Genomic DNA, 21,655 nt, shown 5'->3' on the forward strand with positions numbered 1-21,655 from the left:
GTATCCATACATGGTCATCCATACCTCTTTCCGGCTTGGCAGTGCTCCCCAGTCCAGCAACCACCCCCAGCATCCCATGCTGTCAGTAGCTGCCAGTAGGCTGAAATTACAGGCCTCTAGGCAAAGGTTTTTCAGGTTTCAGCTCCAGCTCACCTCTTGCAGACATTCATGAAATGCTGTGACCACCCACCATTGGGATTTCCCCCCTGTGCAAACCTGAGCTGTTTGCTGGCCCCAGTACCTTCTCTAACCCCTCCTTCTCGTGGGCGCTCAGCACCAGGAGCTGAAAATAAAAAGGTGGCAAAGTCAGCTCTGATGCCAGTCTTCTGCCACACAGCTGTGTATAATGGACATAGTTTTGCTTTTATCATTTTGCAGCCTGAATCACTTTCCCTGAAATACCGCAGGTCTCTCCTTGTGGCCTGGTAACTATTTAATGGAGCTGATAATTAATCTCCAACACCACGCTGTATTACTTGTACAACTATTGTCCAAAATGCAACAGTAGAAGAATAAAATGAGGGAAGATAAGGAAAAAAAAAGATAGCAACTTGTCAATATACAGTAATTGGTAAGGAATTAAAAGCGGAACCAAATAAAATCTTGATTATAAAAAATTTTGGGAAACGACATAGCATTCTACCGAAGAATGAGAATGTCATTGCTATCAAAAATATCAACATAGGCTGGGTGGTATGGCTCATGCCTGTAATCTTAGCATTTTGGGAGGCCGAGTTGGACAGATCACTTGAGACTAGGAGTTCAAGACCAGCCTGGCCAACATGGCAAAACCCCATCTCTACTAAAAATACAAAAATTAGCTGGCATGCATCTGTAATCCTCGCTACTCTGGAGGCTGAGGCAGAAGAATCTCTTGATCCCAGGAGGCAGAGGTTGCAGTGAGCCAAGATTGAGATACTGCACTCCAGCCTGGGCAACAGAGTAAGACTCCATCTAAAAAAAAAAAAAAAAAAATCAATGTGTGATATGTTTGGTAATTCTCAGTTGACCAGAATATTATGTAAATCAAAACACGTGCTTACCTAACCAATTTACACACCGATCACTTGTGAACAAGCCACCTTTTCACTTCGTCGTCCTGCGAGACGCAGAATATACTTATTTTAGAGCTTAGACATTAGAACTTTTCCTTTTTCAGCTTATTTCTGGGCCACATCCACATCCCCAGTTTTCTCTTGAATGGACCGAGAAAACTCCTAAAGTGCAACCAAGTGTTAAGGTACTGACATACAAATTACAATTAGGGTCACCGTCCAGGGAGCTGATTTACCGCCCCCTGCTCCGTGTTGTTACCTATAAACACAGCTGCATACACTAGCAGGTAGCAGCACCTGTGATTAATTTGCCCCCACGTGTCTCATTTGATGGGGGCGTTTCCAGCTCTGATGTGCGTGCCATGGAAACAGTATTAACGCCGCTCAGGGCAAGGAGATGTAAGGCTCCCAGAAAGACCTCCTTACTTGTTCCGAACTCGAGTTATGAAGAAGACAGCGCATGGTTTATTGATCAACGAAACAATCAGAGAACTTCTAAAGTTTTTAAGGAAGACTGATTACACTATATAAATAGCGCTATTTCAGGTTTGAACAATTCGACAGCCCGTTATAGCCTTTCAACTGCTCGTTCCTCGCCCTCTAAGAAGACTAAGATAGTTGGAAAGAGCAGGGTAGGTCCTCAAGGAGGAAAGGCAAACACTGGTCTGACCCTGGGCTTTAGAAATCCACAGACAACAGGAAGGAAGCTTATTAACCCCTCTCCTCCCCCTCCCTCTTCCCCTCCCCGGTGGAGAATCAGCTCCTCCTCCTCCCAGTCGGTCGTGCGACCCTGGTGCAAAATGCAAACAACCGCCCGCATTCCCCACCCTGCGCGGCTCTCCCGAAGGAGGGAGAGGGAAGAGGCGAGGGCGCTGCCGCAAGCGGAGTCCAACAAGTCTGTCAATCGGGCGTGAACGCCCCGACGAGACAACTTGGACCTCAACCCCTTCGCAGCAGCCGGTCACCGCAGGGACCCCCTTTACCTGCCTCTCTGCTAGGTTTGCATCCGGCACCCCAATTCCTAGCCTAATTTCCCCCCAGTCGCATAATATCCCGGGCCCCTGCTCCCCGTGCAGGTGGTGCAAACGCCCCTGCTCTCCCGCGCCCCCTGTCGGGAAGAGGGAAAGCGGCGGCGGCGGCCGCGGAGGAGCCGGACGCGGGGGCCGGGACGGAGCTTGGGCGCTGGGAAGAAGCGGGGAGCTTCCCTGATGGTGCCGCCGCCTCCGAGCCGGGTAGGAGCTGCCAGGGGCCAGCTGGGCAGGAGCCTGGGTCCGCTGTTGCTGCTCCTGGCGCTGGGACACACGTGGACCTACAGAGAGGAGCCGGAGGACAGTGACAGGTAAGCGCTGCCAGCCCCGGCGGAGGGCGAGCTCCAGCGTGATGCGCGCCAGCGCGCGGGGTGCGGACGGTCCTCCCGGAGCCCACTCCCGCAGCCATCCGCACGCCCCCGCTGCTCCGGCCGTAAGCAGGGTGCTCAGTTGTGCTGGGCGAGACGTCCCGCCGCTCCCGGTATCAGCCTCTGCTCCCTGCCCGCCGTGGGTTGCGTCCGGGATACCCTCCGCCCTGCGCTCCTGCCTCCCCCCGGATGCCACTCCGGCGGGCACAGCTCGTGAGCCCCGCTTCCTTTCTCCCTCGCCTGGTACGTCCCTGTGCCCGGAGTCCGCTCCACGTCCGCGTTTGGGGACCAGCCCCTGCCCAGCGTGCCGGGACGCGGAGCCCCACGATACCCACGCGCCAGGGATTCCCCGGCGCGCGCTGCCCGCCTCCGCTCTCCCGCTGAGAGTCGCACGTTTCCTCTGCACTTTTTCGTAGAGAGATCTGCTCAGAGAACAAAATCGCGACCACTAAATACCCGTGTCTGAAGCCGTCAGGCGAGCTCGCCACATGCTACAGGTAAGCCTGGGGGCTCTGCGGGGCGTTCGCCACTGCGCACCGGGCCGGCTGAGGAGGAGGCACCGTAAAAGAGGGGTTTGGAGACGCCCTGGGGACCCCGGTCGCGTTTACGCTGGAACATGCTGGGTGCCAGTTGCGCGGTGCGAATCTTTGAGTGTTGGTTGAATAGGAGTCAGAGCAACACCGGGCAACTGAGTTTGCATCTAGAGTGCGTACCCTGAGATCTTGAGGATGTTTGCCGCTCCCTGAAATACTTGCGTGGTGGAAGTCGGAGAAGAGGAGGTTACAAGTCTGTGAAGGAGACGGGATCGGATTTTGGGTGTAAACAGTGGGGCATAGCGAACACGGATGGCTGCTTTTGTATTTGTGTTTTGTTGCGAAAGTACAGTCAACAAGGCAATTCTTGGCACTTGGCTGTGTTCTGACCTTCTGCTGGGGCGGAGTGTGATTGTCAAGGCCCCTGGACGAAAAAGGGAGAGGATTGTGAGTGGTTGTGTTGAGGGAAAACAAAAAGATTGTTGGGGCAGAGGAAAAACAGTCTTTCTAAAAAAGGGAGGCCGGAGATCCACCTGGGTGTTTGTTAAATGAGTGACCCGCGTGCTTGTTAAAACTAAGCGTGGATGGGGCTAGGGAATCGGTGGTTATAAACTATTTCCCAGGTGGTTCTTATCTCCAAAAGGCGAAAACCACTGTCCTGCTTGCAGCCCTTTGGAGATGAGGGTTGATTTAGGTTTTTCACCATTGAATTCTTGGCTTCTGTTCCAGTGCTCTCACTGGGTAAGGGAGCATGCACCCATAAATTTTTATTGGATGTCTGCTTTTCATAAGTGCTGTGCAAGGTATTGTGATCATATGCCCACACCTGACTGTCTCTGAGATTCGTAGAACTCTGTTCAGATTTCCAGGATAAATACTGGGTAGTACAAGGTAACACATCAGTCCCTAGAAACGAACTTGAAAGAAAACCATGTTTTACTCCTCATAAGGTTGTAGCCTATGAATCAGTCATAGCGTTTCTTGCAGCTGAAAGCATTTCATGTACACATAAGTGGTTCCAGGGCTGTCAGTTTATGGGTGCAGAAGCACCATCAGTTACATCACATACTTCTGATTTTAAATCTGTTGTTGGCCGTGGAGGGACAACGATCACTTAGGCAAATCCACAGTCACTCCTTGGGCTTGGAAAAGGCTGCCTTCTGTTGGCATGTGTCGGGGGTGAATGCTGAACAAAATGAGAGAGGTAATAGAGGAGAAAGGTGTGTGTTCAACTGGCAGGTTATGTCTTCAAGAGGCTAAGTGTGTGAGCAAGGTCACACAGCTGGTGAAGTGACGTGGTGGTGGCAGCAAGATTGCTTGCTGGGTTCCAGCCTTGTCTTTCATCCACACAACCGCAGTGTTTCTTAGGACACATTGTTTTTCTATCAGCACGGTATAATGCCTCTAATTTAACATGGGAAATGTCTCTGAGATGGTTTGCTCATTTGTTCAGTCTCTGCAGGTCAGACTTCACATAAATCAGTGACAGTTACAGAATGCATGTTAGGTTTTCAGAAACCATTTGGTGCCCAACTCTTCTGTTTGTTAATGCTATACTGTCATCTTTTTCAGACTTTTTTAAGCAGTGTGGCGTTTCTTTCCTTTCAACAGAAGACACTAGCAGCACCTTGGCATGTGTTTTCACTAACAGCTACTCCAAGAAACTGTGGTATCTAGCAAAAACAATGTTTTATATCACGGAGAAGAATAAAGAACTTTGTTTAAAGGAATGGGAAAGGATGCTTTCAGCTTGAAAGAGGTGTTGATCCTTATGTCCATGAAAAGATCTTAGATTTTGGTTTTAGATCATTTTTTCTATGGAAGTCAGGAGTTCTCTGTATTCCATTGGTCTTAGCCTGTTTCTATAATCTACTTATCTTGAACCCTAAGAATAGAGGGTATTGTTTCTCTTAGTTTGTGACTTGATTGTCCTAGCCCTGTAGATGGCGCTATCTCAAGTATTATCTGGAAACCAGCAGCACAGTGTGATCTGGGAGCTTATTAGAATCCCGGCCTCTGCCCTCAGATCTCTTGAATCAGAATCTGTCTTAATGAAAGATGTGTAAAATCTTGAAGCACTGGTGTAAGAAACCAGTGTCCTCATCCTTGGGACACATGCAGGCCCATTTAGACAGATCCTTTAAGGAGCATGGAGGCACCTGCAGATGAGCAAGCAGTTAGCTCTCCTACCTCATTAAACTACAGTGAGATGTAGAACCAGCCTTCCAGGAAGCCAGGCTTTAAAGATTACTTTTAATTGAGCTGTGAGTAATGCAGCATTACTGATGGAATGTTCTTTGACTAGATAGAATTCTCTTTACCAGGTGGCTTTTGGTGAATGGTTTTCAGCACAAGTGAAAGAACTCTGGAAGCTACTTTGAAGTGTGGTTAAAAGTGACTTTAAAAAGGTTACTGTGTCATGCCACTGCATTCTCACTGCAGCAGAGCGAGACCTTGTCTCTTTTTTTTTTGAGATGAAGTCTCACTCTTGTCCAGGCTGGAGTGTGATGGTTTGTGATCTTGGCTCACTGCAACCTCTACCTCCCAGGTTCAAGAGATTCTCCTGCCTCAGCCTCCCAAGTAGCTGGGATTACAGGTGCCTGCCACCATGCCTGGCTAATTTTTGTATTTTTAGTAGACATGGGGTTTTATCACGTTGGCCATGCTGGTCTCAAACTCCTGACCCCAGGTGATTCACCCATCTTGGCCTCTTAAAGTGCTGGGATTACAGATGTGAGCCACCATGCCCAGCCAAGACCTCATCTCTTAAATCAATGAGAGATAGGTTTAATATTAAAATGAGTATGGTAGGATGAGTAATAAATCTGTTCTGCCATTATACCCAATATTTATAGTAAACTAAATGATTTGGAGAAGAAAAGATGCACTCCAAATATCCTTTGTCCTGAATCTACCTCCTTACCCCACTTGTGTTTTACTTGGTTTCGTCTAAGCAACACCTTTCCACTCCTAGCATTTATTAGATACTAAACCAGAGTGACAACTTGAGGATTTGACATGTATTTCACTATTTTATGCACTTCACGTATAGCCATCTCAAATACAGCCAACTTTGTAGCATTTGTATTATCTGAGCTCTACAAAGAAGTGAACCAAACCTCAGGGATTAAATATTAATGACATGCCCAAGGTCACAAAGCTAGTATGTGTGAGAGCCAGGAGTCAAATTCAGGGTTGTCTGACTTCAATACATGAGCCCTTTCATCATCCCAGAGGTGCCCATGGGATGTTCCAGATTCTGGGATATGAGAAGACTGTAAGCCCAGATGGCTATAAATTTCAAAGACACAGTTTTACAGAAACCAGCATCATCCACCAGGTTTACATTCGGGTTTTTTGAATTACCATTGCCTTTGAGGTCTGTCTTGGGACAACTGACCTTGTATTAGACACAAAATTGGTTCATATGTACATAACTTGTAGGAGTTCATCTTAATCACAGAGTCAGTGTCTCCATAGATTCTCTATCCTCGTTGGGTATTGTGCCAAGTACCCAACATTTATCAAACACTTCTCAAATGAATGCCAGTGACAGCTTAATGAGTTGATGTGTTTGCTCAGCATTATAATGTGACACAGGACGTATTCTTACCTGTAGTTAAGAGATCAGAGTTGGGGTGATGTAGCTGAACTGAACTGATAGCCAAACTAAGCATGTAAAGTTATTACAGTATTGCCAGTCTTGTGGCTATCAAAATGTTCTCTGCGCCCCTTTCCCAAACCATGTAGTTTAAAAAAAAGATTTGTCTTTCTTTTATTGGGTTATATCAATGAAAAGGCTTTCCTTAAACAAGAAACATGCTTGTGTGTGGGAAATACTAATAAAACCCAGTTTTCTCTGAGGCTGTGGAATAACATCCTAATCAACCCTTGATTTCTTAATTAAGAATTTATTGTGCATTTATCAGAATAGTTCCTAGGAAATGTTTGAGTATAAAATGATAAAGTCCCTGGTCTCAGTTTGCAGACTTGAAAATTAAGGACTAAACTGACCAATAAGCAATGGTGTATAATTGAGTTCAAAGGCATGTAGTTCATATGCTGTGTTAGCGATGGGGAAGAAAGACAAACAGCTAGGAATGGCTTTTGGGCAAAAGGAGGTTTAACCAAATTCTTCAAAGTGGTTGTCTCTGCCCACCCGCCCATTTTTAAAGGTGTGCACTTTTATTCAACTGGTCTCAAGTCAGTGTACAGGTAAGCCCTGGCTGTCTCTCTGTCTCCACCCACTCTCCGGGAGACCAAAAGCCTTCATACATCTCAAGTTGGGGGACAAAAAAGGGAGCCATGAAGGATGGTCAAAATCGTATTAAGGTGAAGATTTTTAAAAATATGCATTTAATAACTTACACGAAAGCAATGCTATCACCTCCCTGGTGTGGACTCAGGAGAGGACTGAGCCATTCTCCTTAGAAGTGGGGTGGCTTTTAGGAGGGCAAGGGACTTCCTATAACAATGCATCTCATTGTATTTGGAATGATTATTTAAAAAAAGAACAACGTACAGTCAGTCCTCGGCCACATTGTAGAGCTTTGAGTGATGCTCGCGCCAGTCCACTGCTGTCACCTTCACTGCAGAAAACAAGAGGAGATTGGCATGGCTGTGTGTGTGTGTGTGTGTGTGTGTGTGTGTGTGTGTGTGGTTTTATTTTTTTTTGGCTTGACAAAGTGGTTCTTTAACTATGTTAAGTGCTTTTTAAAAACTAGCCACGATTTTTGGCTTTAGGGTTCATAGGTCTCCAAGTGGAGGCGAAGTGGTAGGGATGCCCCGGGTGCCCCTCTGCCCTGCCGGTATTCATCTGTCCAGCCAGTGCGGTCTCATTAGGCAGTGTTCTTGCTTAGGGTAGCTCATGTTTCCATGGGAAACAGTGACATGGGGATGTAAAAACTCCCACTGTTCTTTGAGATAACACAACTGTGTTGCCAAGTCTTGTGAGAATGTAGAAATTAATGTGATATTTCTGCAAATGTGTTTACTTGGAGTACTTCTAAGAGCAAGGTCCTTTTAATTAGAATAGTACCACCAGATTGATAGCATTGGGCTCTAGGAAAGGACACATTTGAGGGAAGACTGTCTAGTGCACTTTGCTAGCAAGTCACTGAGTTCCCGTGGCCACGGGTAGGGGGGTTGATAATGTCAAAGCACGTAATATAAACTCTTTGCTCTGGTTTGAATCCCAGCTCTACTACTTGGTGGTTTGGTGACCTTGAACAGTTTCTTAATCTCTGTGCTTTAATGTTCTCCTCTGTAAAATGAGCATCCCATTGGTATTTAAATTATAGGGCTATCTTGAGGATTGTGACTTAATACATGTAAAGTGCTTTGAAAAATTCAAGACACATAGGAAGTGCTATGTTAGTAATACCTCCCATTGCCATCACTACATCTTGCCAAGTCTGCATGTTGAATGTTTTAGGTGCTCAGTGGATGTTTGTTGAATTTCGTGAGTCTTATGACCTTTATCTTTTTGAAAGAGCAATTTGAGACCACAGCCAGAAACATCACTTGTTTCTAGATGCTTTTTCCAAGAGTAGGAGAGCCCAGAAACCTAGTGCCCTGGGAAAATTAGAGTATCTTTGCTTCCTGCTACCTCCCTGACTACCCAAGTTGCTCTACTCATGACCGTAGGCGCCAGTGGAAGGCATAGCCTGAGCTAGAACTTGAGGTTACACCGCTTTCACCCCTTGCCCAGGATCGGAAAGGGTCTTACTGGCAGGAAGACTAGCAATCGGATCCTCAGCCCCAGGCCCGTCGTGATTTCTCTCTCTGCTCCTTGCTTCCTTGTCCTGCGGCTGGCATAGCTGAGCCCAGGCACTGGGAGCAGCTGTGTAAAGAATTGGCTCATTCTGGCCATGTAGTTCAGGGAGGAAATGATATGAAAGTTGTGAAGAAGAGAGCAGGGGCTAGGTGGAGGTGGTTTTGTGCAGAATGACCCGAATCACACACCTTGCATGCTGAAGGCAGCCTTCTCCTCACCTGTGTTAGGCCGTCTCTAGCCTGGGCTGTCAACCCTCTGAGAACATGAGCCATCTGTCCTCATTCATGACTATATCCTCAGAGGCTACCTCCATGCCTGGACAGAGAGGTTGTTCTGTACATATTTGTTGAATGACAGAATGACTATGTTAAAAATAAGCAATAAGATTTAACTGAAATCTATGAGACCTTCAGAAACTTCTCTTGCTATCCAAATGAGCTTCATTTAAAAGCTGAGCTAGGAATGCTCTTTTAAAAACCGGAGATTAACTGTACCTCTGAGATGCCGCCATTATTTTCATTGGTTCCCAGTTAGACCTGTTTAACTTTAAATGCTAATGGGTAACAGGTGTTAGATTCTGGCAGCTATCACTAACTCCTTGAACTTGCCATCTTAAATAACACCTGAAGAGGACGTGTGGGTTCCTGCCCATGTGTTAATTGTGCCACAGACACTGACTTTGGCGTAGAGGATCAAGGTTTTAAAGGAGTCCCCCTCCTTCCCACAAGAACAGGTGTTAGAGGGAGAGAGGGAGAAGGTTCTGTACCACTTCTCACTCATTCTCAGAGAAACAATACAGAGTAATTGGAAACAATTTTAACTCAGTAACCACAAAAGGCTGCTTTTTCAGATCAGATCCGGTTGCTACTCTGGTTTCGGCCTGACTTCCTATGGTTAACTTCGTCCTTTGTAAGTGAAGCTGGGGTGGCACCTAGAAAAGCCAAATGCCTCTTTCTTGATTCTAGATATTCTATCTTTCTTAGGAGAAGGCTTGCATTTCAATCAGCAGTTTTCCAAACCCTGCTGTTCTCCTGCTCAGCAGGACCGGAGCTGCTTTTGTGAGTTTAGAGGGTCTGCTGGCATTCGGGGCATTGCTGAGTATCTGGAGAACAAAGATCACATTCTGTTTTAGATTATTGCTTTTATTTGCGGGATGAAAGAGTAAACAGCTATAACATCTGCAGTTCCCCTCCTGCCAAAGGAGGTCCTTTTTTTCCTGCGAAGCTATTGACTAATTTTAATCTCATGAACAATCTTCATTTACTTAATCAACAAATACTTGTTGGGTGGCTACAATCTGCCAGGCACCGTTCTAGGCACTTATAACATATCTGTAAATAGGACAACCCCCCCACCCCAACAAAAAACCTCTGTCCTCATGGAATTTTAATTCCCTTTATCTTTCTGTAAAGGAATTTTGACCCAAAGATTTCCTTTGGGGTCTTAAGATACTTATTTTGGACATACATCTGATTAATGTCACACTTCAGGGGTTAAGATCTTAATTTCCGGTAGCCCAGCTGTGTCCTTTCAGCAACAGAAATCCCACAGCTTCAAGCAGGGTCAGGAAAAGCCATGGTGGTAACAGAAGGTTTTCTGCAGAGGCGCTAGCAAGAACTTAGCACGTACTGCAGGTTTCTTCCAAGAATTATTGAAATGTGAAAGCATTACAAAGAGGAAATGTTATTTTGTCATGTGAACTGTGTTGTGGATGGCAGCATCAGAGTTGCCCCACTGGGGACAAATACCCCAGGCCCAGTTCACCTAGGCCAGCCTCATGTTTTCTGACAGTGACTTTGAGCAGAATTTTAAAGAAGGCATGCCCCTCCAACATTGCTCTACTCTCCACGTAATGCATTATAGATCTGTCATCCTATAAGTATGCGACACTTCTTGGACAATTTGTTTCCAGCTTGAAACACCTGTAGAGAATGGGGTGGTGATGTCTACACACTTCATCCTCATTAAGCAAAATGTTGCGTATTTCCAGCTTTAAGATATGATCCAAAGCTGGATCAATGCGTGCAAAGAGTCAATGTGAAAGCTCGGATGAATATGTTGCCACCTTTTTGGTTGTAGTAGAACTAGATCATCTTACCATGCCCTTGGGGACTTCAGAAACCGGGACCACATCCATTCTCCACCTTTCCTTCTTGGCCACTCCTGTGGAATATTCTATTTGCCCCATCTGGAGTGAAGCTTCTCATCCTGAGTCCTCTGGGAATGACAGGGGTGGGCGGATGTCAGCCCTGTGGGCTGCTCCACAGGAGACTGTGTAAACAGAACTGGCAGGAGATACAGGGGTCTCTCAACAGGAAGGGTCTAACTCTGGGGAGCTTGGTACAGAGCGCGGATTTGGTACAGAGCAGGAACTGGCAAACTAGAGCCCATGGCTTGTTCTTATACTACTAATAGTTTGAGTGGTTTTTGTTTTTAAAGCATTGCAAAAGAACACATAGAATCCCAATTTGGCCCCAAAGTCCCAGATATTTACTGCCTAACCCCTTATAGAAAAAAAACTTAACTCCTATTGATCTACTTTAGTACAAACACCAGGAATGGGGCTTTCTGTCTGTAACAGCTCATCCACGTGTCTGAATTCTCAAGAAGGTGAAGTAGGGATGGTCACTTACTCGTCTTGATCTTTGGGTCACTCACCTATGTGTTGCCTTATTTATATTACAGTGTTTGGATTTCTTGGCCAAGCATCTTTAGTTGTTGCTGGGTTTTCTGATCTCCAGGAGTCATGGTTTTTGTTGAGCTGGAACTTTTTTCAAGTCATCATTCCTGAATGATGCTCTAAATGAGCATAACCTGCCAGTTTCTAAGAAGCTGACTTTATTGCAAGGAGTTGACAGAGCACTAACTTCCTGCTGCCTTTCTACGGATTTCTGTGACAAGCCTTCCTGTGCCAGTAGAATAACCCTTGAGTTACCTTGCTTTGCTGCCTTTCTTCATTACTGTTTTGCATATCAATTATCACACGCTTTGTAGGTTGAAAGCCACCTCTCCATACATTTCAATATGTTAGAGTTTGTTTTTTAAGACTTGATCTCACTTTGTCGCCCAGGCTGGAGTACAGTGGTGCAAATCATAGCTCACTGCAGCCTCAACCTCCCAGGCTGAAGCTATCCTCCTGCCTCAGCCTCCTGAATAGCTGGGACTACAGGAGTGCACCACCATGCCTGGCTAATTTAATTTTTTGTAGAGATAGATTTTTGCTGTGTTGTCCAGGCTGGTCTTGAACTCCTCAGCCTCCTAAAGTGTTGGGATTACAGGCATGAGCCACTGCACCTGGCCAAAATGTTAGTTTTGAATCAGTGGAGTAGAAAACTTTTTACATTTAAAGAGCAAATGATAGCATATATTTGGAGGAATATGCATCTGAAGAAACAGGCACATTCACTGGTGGGTATTTCAAATCAGTTATAACTTCATATTTTTCCATGTATGGCTAAAATGTATTACACCACTCTGCAGATACACTATGTAAAATATCAGTGATTAAACTTAGGAATTTTTTTTTTTAAGTGGAGTCTCACTCTGTCACCCAGGCTAGAGGGCAGTGGTGCAATCTCAACTCACTGCAACGTCTACCTCCTGGGTTTAAGGGATTCTCCTGCCTCAGCCTCCCAAGTAGCTGGGACTACAGGTATGTGCCACAGTACCCAGCTAATTTTTTTTGTATTTTTAGTAGAGGTGGAGTTTCATCATGTTGGTCAGGCTGGTCTCGAACTCCTGACCTCAGGTGATCTACCCATCTCTGCCTCCCAAAGTACTGGGATTACAGGTGTGAGCCACCACCCCTAGCCTAAACTTACAAATTTTTGAACTTCCTTTTAACACCAGCTATTTTTTTCCCACAAAGCTCATGGAGACTCCTAAATAGTGATGGCCTTAACAATGAATGTGGAGAACAGTAGTGGGGAAAGAAAGAACCGTCTAAAAGAAATATTCTGAGGAGAGAGAAGCAAAGTCTGATAATAGTATTTTGGCAAAGGACGGTAAAAGTTAGGAAACTGAAATTCATTTGATACAATAGGAAAGTAAAGGGATGATGTGGAGTAGAAAACACAGGCACAGTTCTGTTCAGAAATTGGATCCCACGGAGGGAAGTTGTGAAAAAAGATTTAAAGTCATATGGAGGCTTCTGACCTTTAACACACCCATTTTGACTTAAATAGACTAAACTTAGAAAGGTTTATGATAGATAAACGTAAGTTTTGTAACCCTCTGCCTTCGTCCGGCACTATTTCCTCAAAGATTGGAGAGCGTCTGTAAGTCGGCGCAGATCACGCTGTGGCTTTTTCTGTGACTGTGACCTCTTTGTTTTCATTTGGATTGCTCTTGATAATGTGTCCTTGCTTCATTTTGGAATTTTCCCACAAGTGAATGGCTCACACTTTTTGTTGTGTGACATTGCATGGTAGAGCAGAGGTTGCCTTCCTGGGAACCCACCCGGACACCGACTGGTTAAACCCACTGCAGGTCGTATGAGAGCAGACGATGGTGCCCTTCAGAGGCAAGTTGCCCCCAAACGAAAAAGCCCTGGAGTGTAGTTCTGGCCAAATCTGAATGATTAGAAAAACGTAGATTGCGATATCAACAGGCTTTTATCTCTGAGAAAATTTGAAGGGTTTAAAAAATTCTGTAAAATTTCTTTTGGTGGTGTTGGTTTTCTGCAGATCACACTGACCTACTTGGGTGGAGCTAGGGAGACAGAAACTGTATAGGAACCCCATACTTAGGATTGGAACAACTTCTATCTGGAACACAGCTGAAAAAGGAAGAAGGGGAGGAGGAAAGGTATGACAATAAAGAGGAGCTTTGAATCCAAAACGGATATTACAAAGAAAACATAGAAAGAAAGCACAAAACATAGAAAACACAAAAGATAGATATCACAAAAGGCTTTGAGTGATCAAAGACAGATATAAAAAAGCATCATGTACCATCTGATGAGTGCCTCAGATTGCCCTATGTGTGAGGACTCACTGCCAGAAGCTGTTCTAGCTTGTCGTTATACTGTGGAAGCTCTTACATAGCATCCAGGTCCATGTCAAGGTCACATGCAGGTGCGTGGCAGGGCTGGGCTTTGAAGCCAGGCAGTCTGACTCCAGAGCCTGTGTTCTTCTCAACCACCGGGCTCTTGAAGGCCTGACAATTGTGGTTACCTTGCTTTTCTGCCAACTGTAAATTAAAAAGAGGCGCTTAGAGGAAGGGAGGACTGCTGGAAACAGTGACGTTCATCCCACTGGTTAAAAACAAAAGTTGGACAAGTCATCAAAAGTAGTCACAAGAATCATTCCCCCCAACCCCAAAACCCAGCACACACTGACACCATTTAATAAAGGGGACACATTGTCATACAAGCTTTCCATGGATATCACTGTCCACAGTGTCCTGAGTTATCCAGTGAAATGAAATTCTGTTCAACATCACTGAAGAAGAATGGGGATTAAGCTTTATCTAAAACAACAGGGATTAAGCTTTACTGTGATGTTACATGTAACTTGCATTTCTGAGGCGCCTCTTTCAAGGATGGTGCCCAATTTTCTGGAGATTAGAACCTCTTCTGTTCACAGCAAGACATCACTGTTAGAAATGCAGGTGCCTGGGCCCCATCCCCAACCCACCCAATCACAATCTGCGTTCTGACAAGGTCACTAGGTGCTTCCTGTGTACATCAAATGTTGAGAAGCACAGTCCTAATCGTCACTATGTAACAACAGAATGTTTGGTTGTTTACTTATTCCTTGCAAGGTGGTAGGCAGTGATTCTCAGCCTTAACTGCACACAGAAATCATCTGAGGGGCTTTTTAAAAATCCCAGCATGGGGCCGGGCGTGGTGGCTCACGCCTATAATCCCAGCACTTTGGGAGGCCGAGGCGGGCGGATCACAAGGTCAGGAGTTGGAGACCATCCTGGCCAACATGATGAAAGTCCATCTCTACTAAAAGTGCAAAAATTAGCCTGGTGTGGTGGCACACGCCTGTAGTCCCAGCTACTGAGAAGGCTGAGGCAGGAAAATCACTTGAACCACGCCGCTGCACTCTAGCCTGGGTGACGGACCCAGACTCTGTCTCAAAAATAAAAATAAAAGTCCCAGCATTCAGGCTGCTCCACATACCTTGACTTGCTACCTTTCACACCAGAGTCACACCAGAAACTCTGGTGGTGGGTGCCAGGCACTAGGAATTTCCAAAGCTCCTCGTGTGATTCCAGTATGTTGAAAACCTCTGCCTTAAACTTGAAGAGGGAGCAGCCTGGTTCAAAGTTGTGAGCAGCCTGGTTCTTTGTCAGAAGCTGGGTAAATGGTCTGCTTTTCTTCCATGGCCACTAAGCCTGGGTCTCTTGTGTCCTTTGCAATTGCTGCAGGTCCAGGTCCATCAGTGGTTCCTTGGCGACTGTCACTGTGCCTGGTGTCTACCATCCGTCATCTGTTAGACCCCGTCCATTCTGTGCGGGGTGGTTTGAGGGTCGTTAGGGAAGTGATGCAGAGGACTAACAAGAAAGTGGATCAGGGATAGGACGTTCCTCATGAGTTCTTGGTTTCTTAAGCTGATCAGTTCCAAATCTCAGGGTGCAAATTCCATCACTCTTTATTTTGTATTGTAGGCTCTCAGCTTGGTGTCTGGAGCTACTCAATGACCTTTTGGTGCATTAAAAAAAATATTTTGCTTTGTTGCTGCACTGCATGAACCTTCTCCTAAGATATAAACATGGCTCAGCATATTATAAATGAAAGCTTTTCAGTGTCAAGCTGTGTTTTTCTTTCCTTGAGTATCACTTTTTTTTAAACATGGTATGATTGGACGTCTACATGCTGTCGGAGCTTCTCGTCCCACCCCATCTGTATGCCTTTACTCTCCAGTCCTCCTGATAACTGAATTTCTCTACCCCTCACCCTCCACCCCAGAAAACACAAGGCGCTTTATGGGCTTAAGTTAACTGTATGCATCACAAAATAACGCTTTCTGTGGTTTGACCAGATAGTCACAACTCAAGCACTGTATTTACCACATGGCCTTAAACCAGGCAGTCTCCAAATAGGTCTGTCTACAATGCATAGTTTGCACATATAATTGCCTTTCTGAGTGCTATAACAGCAAGTATGCTGACTAAATCATAGAAATGGAAATGATTATAAAGCAAGAAATAAAGGAAATGCAATTGCATTTTGCATATAGAGGTACCCTTAGGCTCTTAATGAAGAATCTCTGAATTTGAGGCTGGCAAGACACAAAGTGGTTCATAAGTGACCTGAGTTTATATGTTTCAGAGCTTGCTAGTCTGAGCGTGGCAGCCTATTACAGAGGCTATTGTAGGAATGGAGACTTTTTTTTTTTTTTTTTTTTTTTTTTTTTGAGACAGAGTCTACACGCTGTCGCCCGGTCTGGAGTGCAGTGGCGCAATCTCGGCTCACTGTAACCTCTGCCTCCTGGATTCAAGCAATTATCCTGTCTCAGCCTTCCAAGTAGCTGGCATTATAGGTGCCTGCTACCATGCCAGGCTAATTTTTGTATTTTTAGTAGAGATGGTTTCACCATGTTGGCCAGGCTGGTCTCAAAACTCCTGGCCTCAGGTGATCGGGTTGCCTTGGCCTCCCAAAGTGTAGGAACGGAGATTTTAATGAGAAGGCATGAGAGTATCTGAGTGGACTCCTGACCAGCTACTCAGTATGTCCACCACCCCTACTGCTTTGTGAGGCCATACCCAGAAACTCTCAGTGTTTCAGAAGCATGTTTTCAGGCCATAAAATGTAGGTAAATTATAATCCGTGGAGACCACATTAAGGTCAATGAAAAAGGGTGCTCTGGGCGGAAGACAGATGGCCCTGGGAGCTCTGGTGGTCCCTGCTATCCTAGGGCAGGAGGGGTTTGAGGTCTTGGCACACCTGCGGCCATTTCTGGGTGGTCACTGCTGTGGGGGGTAAGGAGAGTGTGTGTGTACTGATGGGAAGGCTCCAGCGTGGACTGCCCCACCCTACAGCTCTTGGCTATCTGGCTTGGTTTACCCAGGCTACGTCTCCCAGTCCTGCCTCTTCAGAGAATCCTTCCTTCACTTTTTTTTCCTCTTTGCTTTTCTTGTCTTTTCTCTTCCCTTCTCTTCTTTTATTTCCTAGGTCTCACACTGTCACCCAGGCTGGAGTGCAGTGATATGATATTGGCTCACTGCAACCTCTGCCTTCTGGGTTCAAGTGATTCTCCTGCCTTAGCCTCCCGAGTAGCTGGTATTATAGATGTGCACCACCACTCCCAGCTAATTTTTTGGTATTTTTTAGTAGAAACAGAGTTTTGCTGTGTTGGCCAGGCTGGTCTCAAACTCCAGACCTCAGGTGATCTGCCTGTCTCAGCATCCCAAAGGGCTGGGATTACAGGTGTGAGCCACCGTGCCCAGCTGACTTTCTTTTTAAAAAAGGAAAACTGGCCAGGCACTGTGGCTCATGCCTGTAATCCCAGCACTTTGGGAGGCCAAGGCAGGTGAATCACAAGGTCAGGAGATCGAGACCATCCTGACCAACATGGTGAAACCTCGTCTCTACTAAAATACAAAAAATTAGCTGGGTGTGGTAGCAGGTGCCTGTAGTCCCAGCTACTCCAGAGGCTGAGGCAGGGGAATTGCTTGACCCCCGGAGGCGGAGGTTGCAGTGAGTCAAGACTGCGCCACCTCACTTCAGCCTGGTGACAGAGCAAGACTCTGCCTCAAAAAGAAAAAAAAAGGAAAACGTCCCATCAGTCTTTAAAATGTATGACTTGTATGATCCTAGGAGTTGTGTTCATTTGCTTATGCACAGATTGACCCACTACTGGATTTTCCTAACATATTTGACACGTGCTCCTGTGCATAACTTTGAGGTGGTGTCTGCCTTTGTCTTGTGAAGCTCGGTGCACTAGGACCATATCTAAACCCTTATGCCTTGAACAGGTGAGAGTTTCTCTCACGCTTTTTAGGATTCTAAAATTCAGGGGTTTGGATGCCAAAAGAAACTGCCTTCATGATGAGGGGAGAACACTTTTATTCTTCTAGGAAAGAATATGAAAATAAATATCACTTCTTCTACCATCCCAGCTGACCTACCAAGGGAATGGAGATTCTTAAGTTTGGAAAAAGGAAGACAGAGGGATTATTTGACAATTTTTTTAAAAAGGAAAGTTCTACTCTATAGTTCCTACAAGGAAGGAGGCACAAGAAGGAAGAATTCTGTTTTGTTCATTTTCTCTTTTTTTTCCTTTTATTTTTATTTTTTGAGACAGAGGTTCACTCTTGTTGCCGAGGCTGGAGTGCAATGGCACAATCTCAGCTCACTGCAACCTCTGCCTCCAGGGTTCAAGCACTTCTCCTTCTTCAGCCTCCTAAGTAGCTGGGATTATAGACACCTGCCGCCACGCCTGGCTAATTTTTTGTATTTTTAGTAGCGACTGGGTATCACCATGTTGGCCAGGCTGGTCTCAAACTCCCAACCTCAGGTTATCCGCCCGCCTTGGCCTCCCAAAGTGCTGAGATTACAGGCATGAGCTACCGCGCCTGGCCTGTCAATTTTCTAAGACTTTATTTACCTTGTTTATGATCATGTTACTCGGCACGTTTTACATCATAACATTGTGCAAGTTAGAACTGAGCGTCCTCCAATTTCACCCCTTCAGGGTAAAGACGATCAAGGGGTTGAAGTATATTTTCCCTAATCTTTTTATGCATATGCTAAGACATCCTTAGAGTAACCACTTACAGAAATGGGCTTATTCTGCAATTGCTTTTTTCCAGTTAATAGATAAGGAATACTTACTCATGGTTAAATAGGGTGCTAAGCCATTTTACGGCATGGTATTTGATAGCAAGGCATTTCATTGTATAGAGGCATCATAATTCATCTATTCATTTGAGAGTTCTCTAAGGAAATTAGCAGATACTAAGCGAGTGGGGGGAGTCTTTGTTTCAGTACATTGAGCTTTTAAACTTGACATACTTGCAATTAGCATCTTAAATCTTTTCAAAATGCATCAGAAGATCTAATGTAACCAGACAGCACACGGTTCTGGAACTTGGGAGACACGGTCTTTAATGATCTACCCTCTCCCTACCTTCCACTGCAGAGTCCTCCAAAAACCCTCTGGCTCCTCCGAACCTCAGAGGAAGGATGATGCTTGGCTTGAGTTCCTTCCAGGTCTGACAATCTGGCAGGGACCACTCCCACCTTCACGGAGAGCAGAGCAAACAGAAGCAGAGTTAGTTTACAGCCCAGGGGATTTGCTTGACACAAGGGTGACTATCTCGACTGTGGGAGGCTCTGCAGCACTTATCTCTGATCAGCCTTAGAAACACGATAGCCATCTTTGTGCTGTGGCTTTAATCTCTCGAATGGCTTTAGTCTTTTCTTACCCCAATAATTACAAAGGAAGAAGTCTTTTTACTCTCCAGATATATGCTTTAAAGTAGGCTTTTGTCTGCTGCAGGCTCATGCTGGGTGAGTGCAGGAGCCCATCAAAGTGTTAAGGGTCCCGACTGGCTGGCTTTCCATAGCTTGCTTCCAAGATGTGCTGTGCCATAGGATGGCAGAACACAGGGTGAAGTATGAGCTCCCTCACCTCATGGAGAGCTGTAGTCCATGGCACCCGCTCCCTTCCTAAAAAGGAGAAATCAAGAAAACTGGGAAGGAAAGGGGACATCAGATGAGCTTTCTTGTAAAATTTTTTACATGTCTTTTATCCTAACATACTGGGCTTATTATGTCTCTTATATTTACTAGTCTATTACAAATTTATTTTTAACACATTTCTCCTTCTAAATGTATGTATTTTATGGACCAGAGCACCTCTGCTCAGTGTTTCTAAGGGCCCTCGTAAAGACTTCATGTGCGAATGTGCGGCTGTGGCCTTGCTGCCATTTTCATTGCTATGCTGTTCCATATTTGGCTGTATTTAGAGATGCTGAGGGAAGTGGTGATATGAGACAGCTATGCAACTTAGCTGTATGTGTTTAAAAAGCTTTTTTTCTCTTAGCCCCAAATTACCTTCATAAAAGGATGAGGCTTCTCTTGAATAACCCAGATAATTACCAGGTTTTTAAAGAATTTATTAATGTCCTTTCTATATTTAGGCAGCCTCAGTTTAACAAAAAGATTTTATATAATCATTTTACCTCTTACATTTAGGTCTTCGATCCATATTAGTTAATTTTTCGGTGCTGGGAGAGAAGAGTTTGACTTCATTCTTTTATGTAAAACTCATAGGAAAAAAACACAGGGATAAATCTTCGTGACCTTAGATTTAGCAATGGTTTCTTAGCTATGACAACAAAAACATACGTAAACAAAGGAAAAAGATAAATTGAACTTCATTGAACTTAAAATATTTTGTGCTTCAAAGGACACAATCAGGAAGTGAAAAAACCCATAAAATGGGAGAAAATAACTGTAAATCTTCTGTTAAAGAGTTTGTACCTAGAATGTATGAAGAATTTTCACGATTAAATAATGAGATGACCCAATTTATAAATGGGCAAAGGATCTCACTTGAGTTTTGCATGAGATCAACAGGCTGCTAGTTTGAAGCTTGATTCCTTCTAACTTTCTCCTTCTGGGAAGTTAATCTTTCTAATCTGCATTTTAGCCTGCACACCTTTGGAAGGAACAGTAGTTAAGGCTGGGGTTGTAATGTGATGGATGCAAAGGAATCTCCACTGCAGCTTTTGGTTTTTCAGTGTTCTTTACATGCAGGAAAATATCTCGAGGCCCCCAAATCACTAAAGGGAAAAGTCAACTGGAAACTGCTTAGCGCCAGCCTGCCTCTCATTCTATTCAAAGTCACCCTGCTGCTCACTGAGGTAGTGCATATCTGATTGGCTCTTTTGTGTTTTTGTGTTTTTTCTGTTTTGAGACAGGAACTCACTCTGTTGCCCAGGCTGTAGTGCAGTGGTGTGATCTTGGCTCACCGTAATCTCTGCCTCCCGTGCTCCAGTGATTCTCCTGCCTCAGCCTCCTGAGTAGTTGGGATTGTAGGCATCCGCCACCACGCCCAGCTAATTTTTTGTGTTTTTAGTAGAGACGGCATTTCACCATGTTGTCCAGGCTGGTCTTGTCCTGACCTCAGGTGATCCACCTGCCTCAGCTTCCCAAAGTGCTGGGGTTACAGGCGTGAGCTACTGTGCCTGGCCTCGATTGCCTCCTTTGGAAAGGCTAACCATAAACTCAAAACAATGCAGCCATGTCTCTTATCTACCTATGTCCTGGAAGCCCTCTCCCCCCTTCAAGTTGTCCTGCCTTTCTAGACTGAACCAATGTTCATCTTACATATGTTGATTGATGTCTCACGTCTTCCTAAAATGTATAAAACCAAACTGTGCTCTGACCACCTAGGGCACATGTTGTCAGGACCTCCTGAGGCTGTGTCATGGGCGCTTATCCTCAACCTTAGCTAAAGACACTTTCCAAATTAACTGAGACCTGTCTCAGATTTTTGGGGTTCACAACATCATAATCATTAAAAGATTAAAGTTTATTCTGAGGGTGAAAAGCTGAATGTATTTTCTCTAAGAATGTAGCTTATAATTATGAATATTTTTGAAACACGCTGTTGGAGATTCATATGCTCATACCAAAACTCTGCTATGTTTGTTTCATCTCTCCTTTTACTCTCTGCTAAAGTATTCTAAAGCAAATCCCAGGCATGTTCTTACCACTACATATGTCAGCATTCATCTCTAAAATGTGCAGTGTTCATACTTACCAAAATTGTCACTATCACACAGAAAAACACTCAATATAAATATTAAACTTTTTTTCCTCAGATAAAATGGATTTGTGGAGTAATTTCTCTTCTAAGTCATGAATGAATGGTACTTCTATTATCACTAATGAGTGATATTTACGTTTAACAGGTGTGCTGATGCTGGGCAA

The 21,655-nt window shown here is 44.9% G+C and overlaps 1 protein-coding gene across 1 annotated transcript in view; it reads left to right on the forward strand.

Annotated features, from left to right (window-relative positions):
* Positions 1-2,256: 2,256 nt before the first annotated feature.
* Positions 2,257-21,655, forward strand: part of CCBE1 (collagen and calcium binding EGF domains 1) — a 275,787-nt gene continuing 256,388 nt past the window's right edge. Inside the window, exons 1-2 of the mRNA XM_021672031.2 lie at positions 2,257-2,394; positions 2,868-2,948. Coding sequence (XP_021527706.1) covers positions 2,264-2,394; positions 2,868-2,948 — 212 coding nt within the window. The 5' untranslated portion in view covers positions 2,257-2,263. The remainder of the gene's footprint in view (positions 2,395-2,867; positions 2,949-21,655) is intronic.

This window comes from Aotus nancymaae, unplaced genomic scaffold (genome assembly GCF_030222135.1).
Source record: "Aotus nancymaae isolate 86718 unplaced genomic scaffold, 86718_ANA_hifiasm-v0.15.2.pri h1tg000020l, whole genome shotgun sequence".
Classification (NCBI taxonomy): Eukaryota; Metazoa; Chordata; class Mammalia; order Primates; family Aotidae; genus Aotus; species Aotus nancymaae.